Here is a 22,006-nt window from a genome sequence, read left to right as displayed (position 1 = left end):
GCGCTCTGGCGGAGAGTGAAGAGCAAATGAGAGCCAAAGGTGGACAGGAGGCAAAAGGATCACCGACCGCGACTGGGCCCGGGCTGCAGAGCACAGCTGGGACCTAGCCCTCTGGCCTGGGAGAAGGCCAAGATGGCCCCTTGGGACCGAGGTACAGCCACCGAGCAGGTCTCATGGGGCCCAGCGGTTCTGTCTCTTGGATCCCTCTATGGGTGCACCAATCTAGAGAGCTGCCTCAATAGACCCGCACGAAACTGGCAGAGTGAGCAGCGGCATGACCCTGGGGAATATGTAGTTAGTGACTCTCAAGCAAAAACAGTGGCTGTTGGGAAAGGACCGACAACAAACTCTGCACATGCACCTGGAGACCCTGCAGGTGCGGGCAGCTTAGCCTGCCTGTTCACTTGCGTTGCCAGGGGGGAGCGGCGTGATTCTGGATGCACAGCGAACCAGAACAGACACCAGGAGTGCAGGTGAGAGGGCCATCCTCCTGGTATCAATGAATGCTGCAAGCCAGGGGAGTGACTGTTGGCGACCAGGGTGCCATGCCTGGGCCGGGTTCTGTGGGCTGAGTGGGGAACAGCAGTAACCACTGGGACCTGCAAGGCACACAGTAAGTGCTCTAATAGACGGAGACCTAAAATCGGGGCCTTTGGGGGCCATTCAGGGGGAACTCCATCAGCATGGTCAGGAACAAAGGACAACTGCCCCTGCAGATGAATAAAATGGACAAATATGCAGTCCCAAGACAGATGGCGGGGTCACCCAGCGGAGGAGGAAACTGAGGGGGTTCCCGGTGCGGACCGTGGGCCCCAGGAGGAGCCCTCATTAGTTGCAATATTGGCAGCCAGTAACGACCTTAAAAGTTCTCTAGAACCTAAACTGGATGCTGTAACGGTGGATGTTACCCTTCTTCATGCTGACATTAAGAAAGTTACAGAAAAGCTCACAGCCGCTGGAACAGACATTGCTCACCTACAGTCCACATCTAAAAGACGTGAGAGCCAGGTACAATTCCTCACCAAAAGGCATGAAAGAGTTATGGCGCAACTGGAAGACCAAGAAGAAAGGGCCAGACAGAACAACATTAGAGTAGTCAGCGTGCCGGAGGGGGTTGAGGGGCCCAGTGTTGAATTTTCTTGGGGGACCTTATCACCAAGGCCCTCTGCCTGAAGAGATTATCCACGATCTTCACCATTGAGAGGGCATACAGGGACCACTCCCGCCTCCGCGACCAGGAGCCCCCCCCCCCCCCCCAGGACAATCATTGCAAGGGTTTTCAACTTCTGGGATAGGGACGAGATCCTGCAGGTGGGTAGATCCAGAGGTGACTTTTATTTCGAAAACACTTCTATCCGTTTTTTCCCAGACTCAAAGTCCAGTGACAAAGGCAACGTTTCCAAGACGTCAAAAAAGCCCTCTGTGAGCTTGAGGTCCAATACATGATGCTGTTTCTGACACACCTTCAGGTGGTTGCTGAGGGCAACATGGCATTTTGCCATATCAAAAGAGGTATGGGAATGGCTTAGGGGGCCACGGCCCTCGGACCGCAGAAGTTAGTAAAGGGACAGAGGTGGACCTGGTGATGGAGTAAAGGTGGACTGCCCATTGCACAAGCAGGCTCTAAGGCCATTGGGGGCATAGTCGCTGCCGCCGTCGACAGTCAGCTTCACTACAAGGCAGCCCTGGGGACCACTGGGACTAGGTCACAAATGTACCTTTTGCCTCTGGTGGTAGCTGAACGTAGATCCCCCTGGACCACATGATGAGACAGACCCTCTACTGGGTCTACCTGTGGGCCGCAAGTGGAGAGTTCTCAGACCTCTGGAAAAGGGGACTGGAACGACAGTCGATGAATAGCTAGTCCAGGCGGGTGATGCAAGACACAGATATGCTTGGGGATTCGAGATAATTATCCTTGTTAACTGGTGTTGCAGACCGTAAGTAGTGGCGCAGGCCCACCCATGAATGTATATCTACTGCTAAGGGCAACAGGCGCGCCACAAGTTGGTGGGGTAGGCAGTTTAAATCCCACTAGGTGGGGTAGCAGGAGGTGGGGGGGGTTATAGTCTGGGAATGCTGAATTGCAGTTTCTTGTTTTACTCTATTATTTTGCTATTGCACAGGCATATAACAACTGGTTACACAGCTCGGGTGGGAGGAGGTATATTGGAAGGGTGTTTGGGGGGTAACTGTAGCATGCCCCTCATGCAAATATACATTCCCAAATGGCAACCACACTAACACACTCCCTTAAGGTGATGACATGGAATGTGAATGGGTTGGGTAGCAGAATTAAGCGCACCATAGTACTCTAATATTTGTGCCGACATAGCCCAGAGCTAATCCTGTTATGGGAAATGCATTTAACCCCTTCCCCGCCGTGAACTTAATCGTTACATCCTTGGCTGCAGCGCTCAGGTGCCAAAGACGTAACTGTTACGTCCTGGGCCCGGCTCATGGGGAGAGCGCTAGCGCTCCCCCCATTAGCCTGACACCCACCCCCCCCAAGGCAGGGATGGAATGGGAATTGCTTCCCCTTTTACTCCCGGCCCCTGCGGCCCCCTGACATCTGATGACGTCAGCACGTGATCGTGCACTGAGCTCATCAGCGGCCGCTCCCATTGCGCTGGAATCAAGCATTTCTTTTCCGATCAGGGAGTGGGGGCAGTCAGAGGACCATGAAAGGAAAGGAAAGGCCTTTCCTTTCCTTTCATGTCTGTCTGAGCATTTCTGTAGCCCGATTGTGAAGAGATCGGGGTGCAGAAATGCCCACTACACACCAGGGAGTTTGTTGTTTTGGATATAAACAATGAATGAGAGTGACAAGGGTCACTTTGGCAAGGGTCACTCCCCTAGGGGGCAATTATTTATTAGGCCTTTTCTTCCCCCCCCCCGGGGGCAGATCAGCCTATTTTACTTAGGCCGATCTGCCCCCAGGAGGACAGAAGCCACTAGGCACCAGGGATAATTTTAAGAATATATATTTTTAGAGGTGGGGAGTGACCCCTTAGGCAAGGGTCGCACCCCTGGGGAGCAAATTCTTTTCAGGCTCTTTCTGCCCCCCTTGGGGGCCGATCAGCCTGTTTTTATTAGGCCAATCTGCCCTCAAAGGAGGCAGAAACCACTAGACACCGGGGATTTTTTTTCAGGTCAAATTCACGTAAGGGGAGCAACCCCTTAGACAAGCGTTGCTCCCCTGGGGGACAAATTTATTTTAGGCCATTTCTGCCACCTTTGAGGCAGATCTGCCTATTTTTATTAGGCTGATCTGCCTCTAAGGGGAGAAGAAAGCTCCTTGGGCAAGGGTCGCTCACCATGGGGGCACATTACTGTTGGTCCTTTCTGCCCCCCTTGGGGGCAGATCTGCCTATTTTCGTAAGACCCATCTGCCCCCAAGGGGCAGAAAGCCCACCAGACACCAAGGAAGATTTTTTTTTTTTTAAAGAGGGTGGGGGTATGGCCATACGCCCACCTCAAATAAATGGGTAAAATGTTGTTTTGCCACCGGTGGGCAGATGGGGCAATTACTCCTGATCCACTCCCCCGGAGGGTGGGGGCAGAAAGCCTGCTAGATGCCAGGGAATTAAAAAAGAAAAAAAATTGTGGGGTGGTGGCTACCAATCAGTAGGGGCATGGTTATGCCCCCACCCCATCTGAAGGAGGTAACAGTCTTTCAGCTCTCCCCCGCCCACTAAAAGACATTTGATTATTTTACATTTGGGCCTTGAGAGCTTGTCTAACTCTCAAAATCGTCCCACTTGGAAAGGTGAGGGCTGCACTTTTTGGACTCTGGGACGCTGCCACCCATGCTAACAGAGCACTGCACAACACTGGACCAGAATACCTCAACAGACCGCTTTCCTTCTACACCTAGACCCGGAATCTCCGCTCTGCCGACCTTGCCCTCTCAACCATCCCACGCATCACCAGAATTACAACCGGGGGCAGATCATTCTCGCACCTCGCCACCAAGACGTGGAACACTCTTCCCACCCACCTGCGTCTGACCAAAGACCTCCTTACCTTCAGGAGACTTCTCAAGACCTGGCTGTTCGAGAAGTAGCAGCACCTCCCCCGCCCCCTCAGCACCTTGAGACCCTCACGGGTGAGTAGTGCACTTTACATATTCCTTGATTGATTGTTTGCCATGTAGAACTGCATTTGCCCGGATTACACCACATCACTCCATCAGGAAGGCTAAATGTATTTGAGTGTTACTACTAGGCAACGCAGTTGGTGACCGTAAATGACTGGTTATTTGCAGATCAGGGAAACCAGCATACCAAGCTGATAGAGATGCTTTGGGGAGGAAGGGCTATGAGTCTGCTTTGTAGACCCATTCACTGGTGAAAACATTGTGGGTGCATACAAGCATGGTAGTGAGGGCCTGACCACCCAGGCTCCACTATGGTGCAGTGATCTACTGGGGAAACTCAGGGCCTTGAGTGGATTTTGGAGATGGTCTCTCCTGAGGATAGACCACCTGGGCGATATCTGGCAAGGGCAGGCGTCTGTACCTTTCGATGTTCTCTGGCAAGATTATGGTATGACAGAAGCTGAGCTTTTCAGATACCTGCAGTTAAAGCATACTCTGAGCCGGCATGTGCTGGAAGGCAAGCAATTGCAGAAGTCATCCCCTCTCGAGGACCACCTCCTCTCTGATTAGTTGGAGATGAAGGCTGTCTCATTGATCTATAGGAACCAGATGAACAATTCCCCCGACCCAGTGACACCCCTCTGCACTGCATGGAATTTGGATCTAGGAACTTTGGATGACGAAGACTGGGTGGGGCAGAAGCATAGCCCTAGGGTGGTTGCGATTTGGGCCCGGTTCAGACAGGTCCAGCTGCGGATTCTGCATTGGGCATACTATTCCAGGGTGGTCCTGTGTAAGATAGGAAGGGACCATACCGTTCTGTGTCTGAGGCAGTGTGGACAGGTAAGCACCTTCTACTGCATACTATGGGCCTCCCCGTGGTGCAGGGTTTTTGGAGGAAGGTCTTGAAGTTAGCGACTTCAGTGCTTTGAAAAGAGGCCCCTTTGGACCCTAAGCTGCTTCTCCTTGACATTGTGGGTTAGGAAACCTAGCCAAAGTATCAGGGATTATGGTTGGCACTGGCAGCGATGGTAGCCAAACGCAATGTAGTGCATGTGTGGTGTGCATTATATAGGATTATACCCATTATACAGGAGTGGAAGTCAGATCTGGACTGGTGTCAGGGGGTAGAAAGAATACTCTATCAAAATAGGGGATGCCCTAAAAAGTGGGATAAAATTTGGGGAGTCTGGGTCAAATACAGGGGATATGAGTGATCTATTGGGTGGGAACGCAAGGGAGGAATGGGGAGCTCAAGACTCTGTCCACCATGGCACCTTAGTAGTGTGGCTTTTGATTATGATGCTGTATCTTCGCCAGGCTGGCCCCTACTGTAAATTGGTCTTGAGACCGAGATGTATGCTGTATTATTTACTGTCAGTTGTTATACAGAGTAAAAGGTGATCTTTGTTTGATAAAAAAGAATCCCAAAAAATAAAGAAATGGGCTCAAGCAGGGTTTCCTGTTGGTACCACTACTTTTTACCTTATATATATGTATATATAGCCGATTTTCCCGCAGTGTTCAGTAAGGCTGGTGGAGATGCCTCAAAATTCAGTATCTATTATTTGGGGACTCTTTTATATGCATCGTCTTATTAGAGCTGACATCTAAAGGCCTCCAGAAGCATCTCGATGCTTTATCCTCTTATTCTGATTCCCAGTTTCTGAATTTAAACAAGACCAAAGTCATGAGGTGTTGCTCAAAAGATTGTCTATCTGGTAAAGGGCTCAAGTGGTCCTTTAATAATATTACTCTAGAGGTAGTAAACTCATATTCCTATTTGGGAAGAATTATATTAGCAAATCTGGCTGAGAAGGACCATATTGCCCTTATATCGAATAAGGTTTATGCTCATGGAAACGTACTAAAAGCGCTTTATGCAGCAACAGGCTACAGGCATTTTAAGCATCTTCTAACCGTATACAAAATGAAGGTTCCTTCAACTCTTCTACGTGCCGTAGAAACAATTAAAGTTAACCATTGCCACTTAATGCATAAGGTTGAAGGTAATATTCTTCGCACTATTAGCACTTTAAAATCCATTGTTTCAGAGGAAGCGCTAAGATTAGAACTATGATTGGTGAGCACGTATGTAAGAGGTTTAGCTGCTATTTTTAGATGGTTTGATTGCATTTTACATGCTAAAGAAAATACTTTTAGGAGTTTTATAGTATTGGAATGTCTTTTTTTCTGCATCTGATCGTTTTTAACTAATGTTCAACTTGCACTGCAATAGTTTTCATTTTCTAAATTAGACATCCAGAATATGAGTTATGTTCACCTTAAGACCTTCCTAAAGTGCGATATAAAGAACTCTTCAATGCTGTATGACATGAACTTATGTAGAGCAAAACCTCGCTTTTATAATGTTATCAAGTCCTGTCAACTGGCTATGCAACAAGCATATATAAATTGGAACATAGGGTGAGAGGGTGTATAATGCTATCTAGGATAAAATGTTTGCTGTTAAACACAGAAACTGATACTTTGTGGAATGTAGCATGAGCTGAAAGAATATATAAACTTTGTCATGTACAGACTATTGGGCATGTTATATTTGTATGTCCTGCATTAAGTGTTCTTCAACAGAGATTTAAAAAAAAAAACTCTTTTTTAAAGGAATGGTTGGGAACTGCAAATGCTGCTATGTAATTAATTAATGTGTAAAAACCCTTTCAACATCTTAGTTCCTTTTAAAATTTGTGTAGAATTGATTTATTTTGTATACTGTAGATCTCATTGTGAGATTTAAAATCTTTATAAAAAAAACTTGATACTTGAATTTGAGCTTGACAGGGTACATTTTTTTATGTAATTTTCCAGGGAAGGGACATATTTATTAGACAGGAACACAAGCATGGGTATACCTATTTTGGAATCAATATAGTAGGAATTAATCTTAATATTTCAGAAATCCTCTTTTACAGCGGCCTTGGTACGTGTTCATTGAGGTAGGGTCACTCCAGCAATTTACTGAGCCTACCTCACTAAAGTATGATTTGATGTGTTGCAACCAAGGAACTAAATGCATTTTCCCTGTGTCCATGATTTCTACTAAGGCAGACCTTTAATGTAATAACTACGGAGTGGCCCACAATCTCACCTAGTAGAGTAGGGATTTAAAAATGGCTAAATGTCTGACTCTTTTAAACCCTTCATCTAAAAAGAAAGGAATTAAAAAGGTGCTTTGGGGCTGGCTAAATGAAGATCTAACAAAAGATTTTTCTTTGGAGTCCAACCTAGTTGTGTTCCAACTCCCCATTTGTCTGCTACATACAATGCTGCAGCTTGTACTTTTGCATGGTAGACCTCAATGGCCAGAGAGAACAGATGTATGGGTAGCAGCGTTGTATCTTTTAATGATCACAGACGCTCTGTGTAACAGGATTAGTTAACTTTTCAATATATGTGATCTCCAAGTACTACATTTGTCTATTCTAACAACCAAATAATCAAAATTATCAACACATTGTAGGATCAAACCCTTCATCGAAAACCTTCCACTATATGACCTGTGGTGGTTGAACACCATGACCTTGGTTTTAGGTGTGTTCACACCTAGGCCTTGAAGTTCACAAAAGTCAACAAAATTATTAAGCAGGGTTTGTAATACATATGGAGTGCAGGATGCAAGAGGATATTGTTAGCAAATAACAGATGGGTTAAGAATACCACCTAATTTAGGAGAATCGTGGGTGCAGGTACTAAGATGTTTTATGACGTCATTTATATAAAGAGAAAACAAAGTAGAGGCAAGCACACAACCTTGATGCACCCCAAGCTCAACAGGTATACGATCTGTGTGCTCGCCCATTTCGCTTGGGCAAAGTTTCCTTTGTGAATTCTCATCAAAATACCTAGCAAAGCAGGGTTAACTCCCATTGATGTGAGAGAGGACCATAAACATTTCATGGAGTCTGGGCTGAAAGCCACCCTTACATCCACAAATGCCACATACAAATGGCCTTTGGAAAGTTTCAGATATTTCCACAAAATAAGTTTGAGGTGAAAGATCTGATCAATCAAAATCGCCTTAATTCGAAATCCTTCCTGCAAGGGCGAAATAATCTGGGATTCTGCCATCCATTCAAGCAATTTACCTAAAACCTAGTGCCACAACACTTTCTGTAGATGGTCGATTTGAATTATTGGTTGATATTTGCCATGGGAGGTCTTATCCCTTTTGTGAATAGCAGTATCATCTAGGCACTGTGCCATGAATTGGAGATTCTTTCCCTGACCATAATCCTATTTGACAACACATTGATGTAGGGGCTCCACACTTAAGGCTCAGCACAATATAAATTGCCAGGGATCTTGTCTGGGCTATGGGCTTTCGTTTAAGAGACATAATAGCCTTATATGCGTCCTCCAGAGTAAATTGAACAGGATCATGGACCGCTGAACGATGATCAATCAAATTGGGAGTACATTCTAGATTGTCTAGTGTCTATTATAACTGCTGTTGATGAACCAACTTCTAGACTTTTTCAGGCATACATTTCTGTGAAGTGGTGCAGCCATTGTTGTGGTTGAACAAAAAACTACAAGAGGCAGGCATTACTTCTACTTCCATGCACTAGAATATGCCAAAAGGTTCTGGTGTCTTTCTGTCTGGAGGCCTCAACAAGAGCATTCCAGTTAGGGTTCATCCAGCCCTTCTTAAAAGAGCCTACTGTATGTTTATATTTAGAGTGTGCTTCCTGGGTTGCCTCTCGATCCCTTTATTTAATGTTTTTCATTCAACCTCCTTCAGCCTTTCCGCATTCTTAAGACAACCAGTGAGAAGAAGGATAAGTAGGTGATTTTGAAGAGGAAGCTTTCTTTGTACACAACTGTTGCAGAGCAAAGATCTAGTAAAGAGATTGTATTAACCAGATGGTTCTCAAATAGACCAAGAACTTTATTACATTCAATTTTAAATTTGCAGTTGTGTGTAGGGTTTGGTAAGTAAATTAGACCATTTCACAATCTTCCTAGTGTATTATAGGGACAGAACCACCTCTGATCATTTGCATACATTGACTCTATCAGCAAACAAGTTACCTTTCTATGTTAGTTTTATGGCTTTATGGTCACTATCAGACTTGGGGACTTTTTGAAATCCAATATCAATATTCAATTCAATATCTTATAATCCATGCAGCCCTGGAAACTCTCTGTAGAGAATGTAAATGCTCTGTGTCTGTCAGATTTAAATCTCCCAAGAGATCATAGTTTTAAGGCAGAAGCAGACCAAGATCGTAAGGTTTCTGAATATCCTGGGCTTTATCTTCCCTGTCAATGATGAAAGAGATGCCACCTAAAAGCTCAAATGTAACATTAAAGTCTCCTGCAATCAAAGAGGTGACTTGTTTAGCCTACTAGCAAGTTGGTGCATAAGTACATTTAGCATTGGGGATTCTGTAATTTTTTTTATACTGTGCTATTATGCACATTACACAAAGGTATCCTAGGACCATTGCTGCCATTTAACATCAGCCCAATAAAATTTAAGCAATCAATTTCCAGATTTTTAATGACTGCATTAAGAGAGTTTCTAACCCAGATTAACAACCCTCCGAAAAGACAACCAGCTTTGGATGGAATTGCCGCAATGCTATAGTTTTAGAAACCTGTTCTAAATGTAGGCTCCAAACACCATGTCTCCTGTATGATGTCAAATTGTTCAATAAACATTCCCCACTCTGGAAGTATGCTTTTCCCTTGTAGGCCTGCTACATCCCTATATAGAATCAAACTCCCGTTCTCAGTGAATAGAGGGTCATTGAGGTAAGTACAGAGACAGTTCTGTGAAGTTTTGCATATAATTGTGGCTGATGGGCTATTGATGCCACCTTAAAAGAGAAATTACATTAGGGAAGATGCAAAAGGGTCTGGAATAAGCTGGCTAAAAGCTCAATTACTAAATAAGAGGACAAAATGGAATAACTGAATTTATTTTTGGTTTTGTCGATGGGCAGTCAATTGACCTCTGCTACGGAGGAATAATCCAACCTTGTATGATCAGTTGGTTTCTTGTGACAATGTTTTTTTTTACCCTGCACAGGACGCTGGAGGAATTAAAGGTGGAGGCAGGTGCTGATTTTGAGCATACAAAGATGCAATGAGTATGGAGCTGTAGAGGTTGGGGGTCTAAGGCTGCTTTTGGATTGTATATTGAAGGGTGGGGGGATACTATTTGCATTGAAAGCCAACAATTCATCTACTAAATTGAAATCTCTCAAGAGCTGTGCTTAAATGAATTCTGCGTGAATTAAGGGGAAGCAGAGTGCATCCAGTGTGTCACTTTATTTATCAATGATGCTGTTGTTTCCCTTTGCCCGTTTCAAGCTTTGGCATATTAGATATTATGATGAACCAGAGGTAGGTTGCCTCATTTGCTTGTATTTTCTCTTCCACTATACTGCCTTTTTGCTTTAAATGCCTTATTACTGTGCAATGTGCAACTTGTTGTGACTTTAGAAAGAAAAGGGTCGGCTACAGTAGTTATATTACCTTCCTGGAGGTTGTCAGACACCAACTTCTTCACTTACCATCAACATTATCCCTCATTTGAGGAAAAGCAGAAGTAGAAGGCAAATCTCCTTTCCCAGTAACCTCACTACCCAAAAGCATGCCAGCATGGTTAACTAAACCTGGAAGGCAGCTGGAAGGTACCCTTCACCAAACAAGATGACCACAAGCCTGGAAAGCCATGCATTTCTCAGTTAATCTTTTGTTAGCTTCCAGGAGATCTATGAGCCTTGTATTCAATATAGAGACTGGTTCTTTCATGTTGTTGACATTATTTTGTAAGCTATCTATGATGTCTCTTATATCAACATATGGTGTTGGGCATGAACTCCGAAGTGGGATGCTGATTCCTTTTCTTGTCCAAGAGGGGTATAACAATTAGAACAAATTACTATAGCTATACTGATAAACTGGCCATTTTTAAGAGCTTCTGTTTGGAGTTTGTCATAAGTAGAATTTATCTGGGCACTAGGTGCTATACCAGATCTTGGAGCTCTTTTCGCCTTCGTTTTTTCTAAATCAACAAAAAAATGCAAGATTCCTGCTATGGTGAGTGACATTTACTTTCCCTTTATAAAATTGCGTAATTTTGATCTTGTAGGTCTGCTCCAGAGGTTGCCCCCCCGATTAATAATGTCCTCCACTTTCACAAGTAGGTTAGCAAAGTCCTGCAAGCTACAGTTTTCTTCTGCATGCCTCCTAGCAGACTGCAGCTCCTTTCAAGCTCATGGTAATTGGTCAACCGCTTTTCTTTTACCCATAATTAGATCCTATATGGTAGGAACTAAGCGGTTCTCTGTTCTTAAAATCCCCTTAATTGCAAACTGTGACATTAATATAGCAGAATGGAATTAAAACAAAGGCAAAACCAACATAAAAACAGTAGGCTTTTGGCAGGCAAGTGGGCACTCTGTTGCTCCAGCTTGGGCGGGTAAGCTAAGAATCTTACCAACAAAGGAAGAAGACTCAGAGCCAAGGAGGTTGGCCCTTCCCTCCCTTTTCATGGTGGTGAAGGGCACAGACGGGCCCACCCTTGTCCCGGGCGTTACTCAGGCACGTCCCTCACATACCCCACACAACGAGGGTCAATAAAGTCAGCTTCCTCCTCCTCTTATCTCAGGCCTCTCATTGGGGCCACTCTGGCACCATGGATTATGCCTCTTGAAATCTCCCCAGCAGAAATGGTGTCCTGCACAGCAGGGATTGACTAAACGCTCTGTAGCACAGAAGGGTTCGGGCTACGCCTCCTCTCTTTTCAGACCTCTCATTGGCACCACTCTGGCGCAATGGATTATGTGGCTCGAGCTACCCCCAGCAGCAAATGCATCCTGTGCAGCGGGGACTGAGGAAGTGCAACACCTGGACTGAGTGAGTCCTGAGGGGTACTATCTTCTCTTCTGTGAAGTGGGACACCCTCCAGTTTCGTTATGCCTTTGCTGTGAGCCCCTTTTGATAATGTACCCCAGGTCTGTAAATTAAAAATGCCACTGACCCACACCCAGACTAAATTACCAACACAATAATCTTGTCTAAATTATATTCCTATTCTCTTATTTGGAGGTAGTGTTCCACTACAAGGAAATATTCAATAGCGTATCAAATATAGTGAGTAGGTAAATGCTCTTTGTGTGAATGCAACTAAAACAAGACTCCTCACAATACGTTTTTTCCTAAACGACAATGCCTGGTATGTATGTTTTCAGAAAGATGAAGTTTGCAATGATGGCAGTGTCTATAGTTACTTAAAACATGTAAAGATGCTGAAGTGAATTTTCAGAGTCAGCATTTTTATTCGATTGTGATTTTAACCCCGAATTTACTAAGCGCTTCTCAACATGAAGTAAAATTCCTCTGCCTGTAATTGTGAATTGCTCACAGTTATTACATGCCCTACGTATTCCAAGGGAGCATCTTCTTCTGAATTACTCCACAGCAGGCGCACTGCCAACATATCATATAATCACTCACATAGAGGCAGATCGTGAATATCACCCATATCTACCATGCAATTTGATACTTCTTAAGCCTGGTCCTTGCCCAAAACAAGCACTGTCCAAGCAGACAGACACTTTTGCTATGTACTGTTTTTGTAGAATAACAGAATTCCGAGGAAGGACCACTTAAGGCCAATCATCGGGACTTGGCCACTTGAGGAAAGATTAAGTGGGCCTTTTGTTTCTTTCTGGCCACTGTTCTGGCCCGAGCACGTTCAATTGCCAGGAGTCGAGGGCAGGGTACCTTATGTGTGTATACATGCATGCATGTAGTATTTTATCGCAAATCCAGCTGAAAGGAGTAAAGTATTATATAGGGTCAAAGGCAAGAGTACAGTCATTGAGCAGTGAGTGATTGGAGGAAAAATGGTCTCCCAGAGTGAATATGGACTGTTACTTCGTCACAAGATAGTGTTTTTTAAAGATCTGTGTTTAGAGCTCTTTCCGACATTTGAGTAGGGCTAAAACCACAGGCTTGATTTTTGAGCTTGTGCTGTTCCTGGGAGCAGCTGTACAACCAATCCAGACTACTGCTCTCTGAATTCGCACACACGGGTGCTTTGAGCCTACCTCTAAAAGCCAGCTTTCACCAGTGAAACATCAATTTACGTTACGGACCCTTAGGGGGTTAATACAACTTTGGAGGAGGTGTTAATCCGTCCCAAATGTTACGGATATACCACCAGCCGTATTACAAGTTCCATAGGATATAATGGACTCATAATACGGCTGGTGGTATATCCGTCACTTTTGGGACGGATTAATACCTCCTCCAAAGTTGTAATAACCCCCTTAATGTTTCTACTAAACAACAAGTTCCAGAATTAAGGGCCTGATTACAACTTTGGAGGACGGTGTTATTCCGTCCCAAATGTGACGGATATCCTGCCCACCGTATTACGAGTTCCATAGGATATAATGGACTCGTAATACTGCGGGTGGTATATCCGGCACATTTGGGATGGATTAAAACCGTCCTCCAAAGTTGTAATCAGGCCCTAAGTCTCTCATTTAAATCACCAGCTGTGGTTCTCTAAATGCTCTTCAAGCAGTCCTCTTAATCTCTGCTTCACAAGGGCTTCAGGGTTTATGTTTGAATGTCACAATTCTTTGATGCGATGTTCTTTTCTTTGAAAAGTCAGTGTGTGCTGAAAATACAAAAAGCACTACATTGGAGTTTGGAATTCTAGCTGTCAAGTGGAAAGTTGCTCAATAGGACTGTTTTGTCAGACAGTACTGGACAAACTAATTCAAAAAAGTAAAGTTCAAAAAGTAAAGGTAACAAAGTCGTTGCATATTAAATCAGCCATGTGCAGAAAATATTTTAATCTACTCCAAAGACGATATCGCTGGGCAGCGACTGACCTGGACTGTTTGATGCTACCTGCTTAAAAAAGGTAAAATACAGGTTAGACCTCTAGCATCATGTGCGCCAAGAAAATACTTTGTGTGAGAAAGTGGATTATTAGTAGGGTGGTTGACCACCACAAGTCATAATGTCACTATTCTTGTTAGGTCCTTTAAAGGGTTCAGTATTTTAAACCACAGCTCAATCCCTCATAGCTATAGCACAGAGCAGGCAAGGTTAACCTAAGAAAATGTGTAAAGCATTTAGAAGTATCAAAACAGTTTAAAAGTCGAAAACAAAACACATGAAAAATCTTATTTCAAATTTATAAAAATAGATAATAATTTAATGACCGGTTGTGCTCTACATGTACTTATGTGTCATTTTAGGCCGACCACGATCAATCCCAGGATGGAGACAGAAACCATGTTCATATCAGTTGAAAGTTTTATCTTCTGACTTAATGACAAGACAGCAGGCTGTGGCCACAAGGGGTGCCCTGGGGCTGGATAGCCCAGATGGTGGGCATGCTGAGAGCAGGAGAAATTCCAAATCCGTGCCCATGGAAGGTCCATTGCTGGCTGGATATTTTTGGCGTGTTCGCAAGATGGAGGTTTCTGAGTTTGGACGTAGTCAGTTTTTCAGAGTTTGCATTATAAAAGGTAGTCACAATACTAAAGGAACAAAACACCTCACCACACCTGAGGCCTTTGTCAGCTCTTTGGTGACAATTGGAAGCACATACAAATGGGCTTCTAGAGGCTTTCGGCAGGAAAGGGGTGACTTTCTAAAAGTACTTTGTGCAAAATATGTATTACAAATCTGACTTTACTAGTGAATTGGGCTTTTAATATTTTGAAGAGTCCAAGAATAAACATTTCTAGCTGTTTCTTGGTGGAGATAACATTATTAATTTTAACATTTTATCCCTTTGCTTTCCTACGAAGCAGCTAACACTACTACAGTGGGCCTTGTAACAATATATTTAACATTAAACCTTTGCATATCTTTTAAATCCTATGCATCCTGCCTTATGCCTACTGAAGATCTTCTTATGGGTAACTTATTAATAGGAGGGTTTAGGCCTGCTACAGAGGTCATTCTGGTCGTCACATTTGCAGTTTTCTAACTGCACTGACAGGCTACTAGGGTAGGCTTGCAGTCATGTTTTCTCTGCCACTGTAGTGGCTGACACATTGTGTGCTGCAGTCTGCCAGTGACATTTACCTTACAGTCCCTTGGTACACTTTGTACCATATTGTAGGAACTTCAAGGTACACTAAATAAGCCAATTTAGAACATAGCCAAATCCAAAATGTTCTAGGGCTAAGAGCACATGCACTAGGGCGTGGTTCGCAGAGTCTGACTCAAAAAGCAGAAGTATCAGTATGAAAATGAGACTTATCATGCAATAGGAGGCCTTCTACTAAACTTTTTAACTGTGGTCTTCCTTGGCAATCTGGATATATAGCCAGTTATTGATTGAAATGATAATGCAAATGCAACTGAGTACCGTCACCAGCAAACTGAGGGTCCGGCCACCTGATTTAGAGGCGGGCGGACCTTAAGTCAGCAACAATGACAACTCCATCTCTGTTGCTGTAATATACTCCTATGCCATCCCAACACAATACGGATCAGTGGCGGTGTGGCCATTTGACCACCAGCCCAAATTAGGGTTGGTGGTTGAATGTCCAGTTTTCACTGTCTGTCACCACTGGGTAAAACATGGCAATAAGGGGTAGTGAAAACTGCAAAAAAACATCAACACCATGTGAGACAACTCCCAGGGTGTTTGCTTTTGAAAATACAAAAGCATGTTAAAGGTTTGACAGATGGTATCATCATGTTGACAGAGCTGTCAGCCAAACATTTAATACTTTAGCAGAAGCAGCTGTGATGTTGACAATATTAGAACATGTCTGCTGGTCAAGCGGGCATCTCTAAATTTGGCCAGTGGAGGACCTCAGTATGGTGGGAGTAAAGTACTCCACAATACCAATGGTTTAACCTTCGTCTGCCATACTCAAAATCAGGCTCTCCGTCTTTTAACATTATGTTTTCCTCATACATTATTTTTGCTATTTAAATTAATATCATTTTGTCTTTTTCTTTTAATCCATTCTCTATATGAAACCAATAAAGTCTTGAGAAATAACAAAAGTAATTGTGTTTATGTGTGTCTTCATAAAATATTGGTTTCTAGATATAAAAAGTAAAATGTTTACCAATAAAATTGTGAATTAGCCATAGACACACACATTTTCATAGACCTAATTTCTTTATTTCCAATTGAGACAAGTTTTCCATTACCTATTACTAGAAGAAACTTAAAAAAACACAATAATTTATCAGAGTAAAATAATACACTTAAAAATATGGGAGTGGGCCTCAAACTTCTAGGATCTAAAACATGGGTTAACTGCCATGCTTTGGTATTCACACGTACCAATAATTTGTACCATAAATACAGAAAATTTAACTATATTGTGACAAATCAGATTGGAAGGGAGAATATAATTTTTCAAAATAATCTTTTTAAATAAGGACATTGAAACCTCGGTACTCTGTACAGTAGCATAAAAAGTGAATACAATTTACATGATCTACATTACTTCAAATAAATGGCAAGTCAACATTGTCTGAAACTTGTTATTACTGGCATATTCCAATATTGGTGCATATTGCACTCTAAAATGCAGGGACGTATGGTGCATAAAAATAATAAACAATTTTGAAGATGGTAAAAAGTCAAATTAAGTCAGAGCACTTACCCTACTCTGGACTTTTTATGCACTGTCCGAGCTTTAATCTCCATACAGACAGTTCTCTTAAAATAATCTTTATTCTGTACATCATTCCAAACATTTCAACTTGTCTGTAATCAACATTTTGTAGATGGGTGGCCCAAGAGTTGGTTTATTCAGAATGATTGGATACCAAAGAAATCATTTGAATTTGCCAACTCCTGATAATTAAATTTTGTGTAAACTATAACAATATATTAGGACCATCTTACATAGACATACATTCACCTATAACCTAAACCATAACTGTTACTTCCTTCTTAACTATAATCTTTTTCCTTTTCACCATGTGGTATCTGCCATTTTACAGGAGATAATGTCACATGCCACACGTTACCCACACCGTGTTTTACAGCGTATTTTTCCATCCCATATCTTTTCCTTTACTCTACTCAACCTTTTAAGATGGACATGGCTTTAAACTGATCCATTACCCAGCCTAATTGCAACCTTTTTGTATATTGCAATTTTTGTATTCTGCTTTTTGCCTTCTATGCCTTTATGTCATTCTATCATGTAATAATCATTTGTCTGTACTATGTATCCTTTTTTATCCTTAAGTGATAACTATTTAAGTAAGCTGGATCCAGAAACAAAATGCTATAACCATTATACATTGATACTTGCAACTTCAACTTATTGAGGCACATTGGCTTCAAATTCATAATTTTATAAAGTGTGTACGTATAGGCAAAATAAGATATGCATGAATTAACATTTTTTGTTCTTGTTTTAAACCACATAAAATACATATGTATACTAACATTTGTTGTGCTTTTAAACTACATAAAATATGTACATCTATTACTATTAACATGTTCTGCCCTAGTTGTAAACTATATAAAAATACACATATGCACATATACTTCTGTAGAAAGACCATGTGATCTTCCAGGATGGCTCAAACAAAGTCTGGCATTTAGTATATCCACAATGATTAGTCACAAGATATATATATTTACAATGAATTTGAGAAGGCATGTTTTTCAATCATATTAAACATTTTGGATGGTGTGACATATGAATTGTTATCAGTAATCTATGGGTTACATCACTAAAGAAACTGATTGATGCTGCTTTCCCGATCATTAATTCTCCAAATTAACCACACAGATAGGTTTCAGTGAAGTGATATTACTCATAAGCCTCAGTATTTATTTTCATATGACGTCATTTTTGCTGATTGAGTCCTTTGTTGCATAAATTACTATTAAAACAGATTACTTTATACTTGTATAAGTATATGTGTTTGTCTGAGAGCCATTCTTCAATATTAAGTTTGTGTTTTATATAGAACTAAATGGGAAGGAACAAAACATTTGATAATTGTTCTAGCTGGTCATCACTATGTTTAGTCAAATGTTGATTTTGCTCTTTTTTCCCAATTTTTCAGTGGAACACATGGATATATGGCACCTGAAGTGTTACAGAAAGGAACTGCCTATGATAGCAGTGCTGACTGGTTCTCTCTTGGTTGTATGCTTTTCAAACTTCTTAGAGGGTGAGTAAACAGTTTAATCTTCCCAAGTAAGAATGCTTGTGAATGTTGCATTTGTGGGGTTTGGAAACACACTTTGTGGACTTCAGTGCCCAAACATGAATATAATGTGCATAAAAAGTGAAAGAGGTAGGTCAGTCTTCCCCCTTTTCCAACATTTACATTGCTTAATTTCCATAATCCGTGAAGGTGTTGGTCATGAATCTATGACTCTTAAGTAGAAAATATTGATAAATCTCACTATCAAGCCAAACAATGACATCAATTGCTCTTTATTATGCAAACATTCATTATGCATACATTATCTCGCTCAAATAAGCAAAATTATACATACATGAAAGTTATTATTGATCCTGTTAGTAAGGATTACGGGTGGGAGGAGCTTGTGGAGTTTTACTCCGTGGAATGCAGTAGAGTTATTTGAAAAATCTGTGAGATTCAGAGGAGTTGAGCGAGGTGGTGGAATTCTGCACGTCATGCTGTTCACACTGATTTTTAGCGTAGAGCAGTTGTTCCGCACTGTAAAATCAGCGTGAACGGCATCATGTGGCATACCATATTGCACTGCTTCATTCAGCCGCTCAAGTACATTTTCTACCAGACCAGCAGCTTTCTCAGTGCAAATGGTGGTGACTTTCTGTGACCACCGCATTAAGAAAACCCTACCGGATGGCATTCTAGAACTTAAAAAATGGCAGTAGAGGATGCATATTCTTGTTTTTGCTTGCCAACTTAACGTTAGTGAGCCTTGTGCAAAAAAGACTCTGCCACAAATGGCGTGGCAGAGTTTTGCTGGAACTTTGTGATACTCATGTAGCACAGAGTGGGCAAAGCTCTGCAAACTCGACCGGCAGAGAAGAATTTTTCCCCCATTCCTAGCAAAGATGTGATCTCAACACATATATGTACCCACTGAAGGCATATCACTATAGTATTGATGGGATCACATGCAAAAATGTGTGAAATACACAATATTTATGAAAAATGAGGCATAATGAAATCTGCACATGCATCACTCCAATCTGTCTTCAAAGAAATGGACTATGAAGAAATATAAACAAGAACACAAGAGCACTGAGAAGTACAATGTATATAGAAGTTCAAGTGAAAGATAAACAAATACATTGCACCACAAATGTGGACACAAGACACATGTTCTAACCATGTGCTCATCCCAGGAAATTCAGTTCCTGATTATAGGTGTACCTCAAGATTCACATCAATATTCAAGCCTCTAGGAATATTAGTGTCCAAATCAATGACAAAAGTGATTCAGAGATGCAAAACAGTTTCTCTGTATCACCACCTCTCTGTGGTGTGTCAATCCTGTCAATACAAAAAAAAAATCAAGAGCTCAGGGTTGCTGTTAGGTTTCTCGCTGAAATGTCTTGCCACAGGATATGCATTATCACAATTTTTAATAGCACAAAGATGTTCTAGTACTCTCTTTTTTAGTGGGAAAGTTGTACTACCTACAAGTCACATTGACATTCCAGTATGAAAGCACTATATTGTGTTGTGCATATAATAAACACTGAATGGTGCGCTCTGTCCTATTACATGATGTATATGTTCTACGGTTTTTACTATGCTTGCATGCCTTGCCTCTTTCACACTTATGAAAACAACCTGCACTGTTGAGCCATGTGTCATTGGTGGGCTTCTGAAATTTGCAGTGTTAATGTGTCCTTCAATTATCTTGCTCCCCTGTATGTTGCACCTATATGAGGTCCTGTCACTGATTTCAGTTCTGGATCCTCTCTTAGAACATCCCAGTGTTTATTCATTACTCATCCGATAAAACTGGATCTAATGTTATAATCCGTTAATCCATAATAAATCTGATCTGATGTATAGATACTGAGAGATACATATCTATGTGTGTGTGTGTGTATATATATATATATATATATATAAATTCATGTTTGTGCCTATACGTGTCAATATACTTATTTTCAAACTTTGTAGATGTGGAGTTAAAAATAGAAAATCTATTCTTCCATCTATGCACTTACCTTTCAAAATTTTTGTCCTCAATATTTTGTCTGCAGTATTAATGTATAACAAACATGAGCCGCTAGAGCTGCAATATAGTGTGCTAACAGTAAGGTGGAAGAAAGATCGTGCAGCATTGCTAATGCCAAAGTTACGATTTAACAGTCTTTTTTTCACAAGGTAATGTGCTTAATGGGTACTCCTCACATATTTCCTGCCTGATTTGAAGTTGAAATAACAAGAGCTCCTCCAGTTTGAGATGGAAGTGCTAAATCTGAATGAGCATATATCAGAGGAAGTTCCTGCACCATGGAAATAGCGTTGTGGAGGAAAGTCAATCAGTTGATTTTGTTCTAGATTCAGCATTTCCTCTAAATATTAGAATATTTTCCATTTTCCATTGCCACTTTATTTTAGATCACAGTTAACCATTGTTGAAAATCAAATCAAATCATTAACATTTATAAAGCGCGCTACTCACCCGTGCGGGTCTCAAGGCGCTAGGGGAAAAAAGGGGTGGGTTATCGCTGCTCGAACAGCCAGGTCTTTAGGAGTCTCCGGAAAGCGGAGTGGTCCTGGGTGGTCCTGAGGCTGGTGGGGAGGGAGTTCCAGGTCTTGGCCGCCAGGAAGGAGAAAGATCTCCCACCCGGCGTGGAGCGGCGGATGCGAGGGACAGCAGCAAGTGCGAGGCCAGAGGAGTGCAGGTGGCGGGTGGGGACGTAGAAGCTGAGGCGTCTGTTGAGGTATTCCGGTCCCTCATCGTGGAGGGCTTTGTGTGCGTGGGTGAGAAGTCGGAAGGTGATCCTTTTGCTGACTGGGAGCCAATGCAGGTGTCTCAGGTGTGCGGAGATGTGGCTGCTGCGGGGTACGTCTAGGATGAGGCGGGCCGAGGCGTTTTGAATGCGTTGCAGGCGATTTTGGAGTTTGGCTGTGGTCCCGGCGTAGAGGGTGTTGCCGTAGTCCAGGCGGCTCGTGACGAGGGCGTGGGTCACGGTTTTTCTGGTGTCGGCGGGGATCCAGCGGACGATCTTACGGAGCATGCGGAGGGTGAGGAAACAGGAGGAGGACACGGCGTTGACTTGCTTAGTCATGGTGAGAAGAGGGTCCAAGATGAAGCCGAGGTTGCGGGCGTGGTTTGTGGGGGTCGGTGCGGTGCCGAGGGCCGTGGGCCACCAGGAGTCGTCCCAGGCAGACGGGGTGTTGCCGAGGATGAGGACTTCCGTTTTTTCAGAGTTCAGCTTTAGGCGGCTGAGCCTCATCCAATCTGCGACGTCCTTCATACCCTCTTGTAGGTTGGTCTTGGCACTGGCGGGGTCCTTGGTGAGGGAGAGTATAAGTTGGGTGTCGTCGGCGTAGGAGGTGATGATGATGTCATGCTTGCGTACGATGTTGGCGAGGGGGCTCATGTAGACATTGAAGAGTGTCGGGCTGAGTGATGAGCCTTGAGGTACGCTGCAGATAATCTCGGTGGGTTCTGAGCGAAACGGAGGGAGGTAGACTCTTTGTGAACGGTTTGCGAGGAAGGAGGCGATCCAGTCCAGGGCCTGGCCTTGGATCCCGGTGGAGCGGAGGCGGGTGATTAGGGTGCGGTGACAGACGGTGTCAAAGGCAGCCGAGAGGTCGAGGAGAATGAGGGCGACTGTTTCACCGTTGTCCATCAGGGTTCTGATGTCGTCTGTGACTGAGATGAGGGTGGTTTCAGTGCTGTGATTGGTTCGGAATCCGGTTTGTGAGGGGTCGAGCAGG

General features: G+C 42.9%; 1 protein-coding gene across 1 annotated transcript in view; it reads left to right on the top strand.

The window, feature by feature from the left end:
• GRK3 (G protein-coupled receptor kinase 3) overlaps positions 1-22,006 on the top strand; it is a 1,092,546-nt gene that overhangs the window by 930,908 nt on the left and 139,632 nt on the right. The window contains exon 13 of the mRNA XM_069214703.1: positions 18,161-18,268. Within this exon, the coding sequence (XP_069070804.1) occupies positions 18,161-18,268 (108 nt within the window). The remainder of the gene's footprint in view (positions 1-18,160; positions 18,269-22,006) is intronic.

This window comes from Pleurodeles waltl, chromosome 11, assembly GCF_031143425.1.
Source record: "Pleurodeles waltl isolate 20211129_DDA chromosome 11, aPleWal1.hap1.20221129, whole genome shotgun sequence".
NCBI classification, from domain to species: Eukaryota; Metazoa; Chordata; class Amphibia; order Caudata; family Salamandridae; genus Pleurodeles; species Pleurodeles waltl.
Note: the sequence above shows the minus strand (reverse complement) of the source record. Positions and strands in the feature narration are given on the sequence as shown.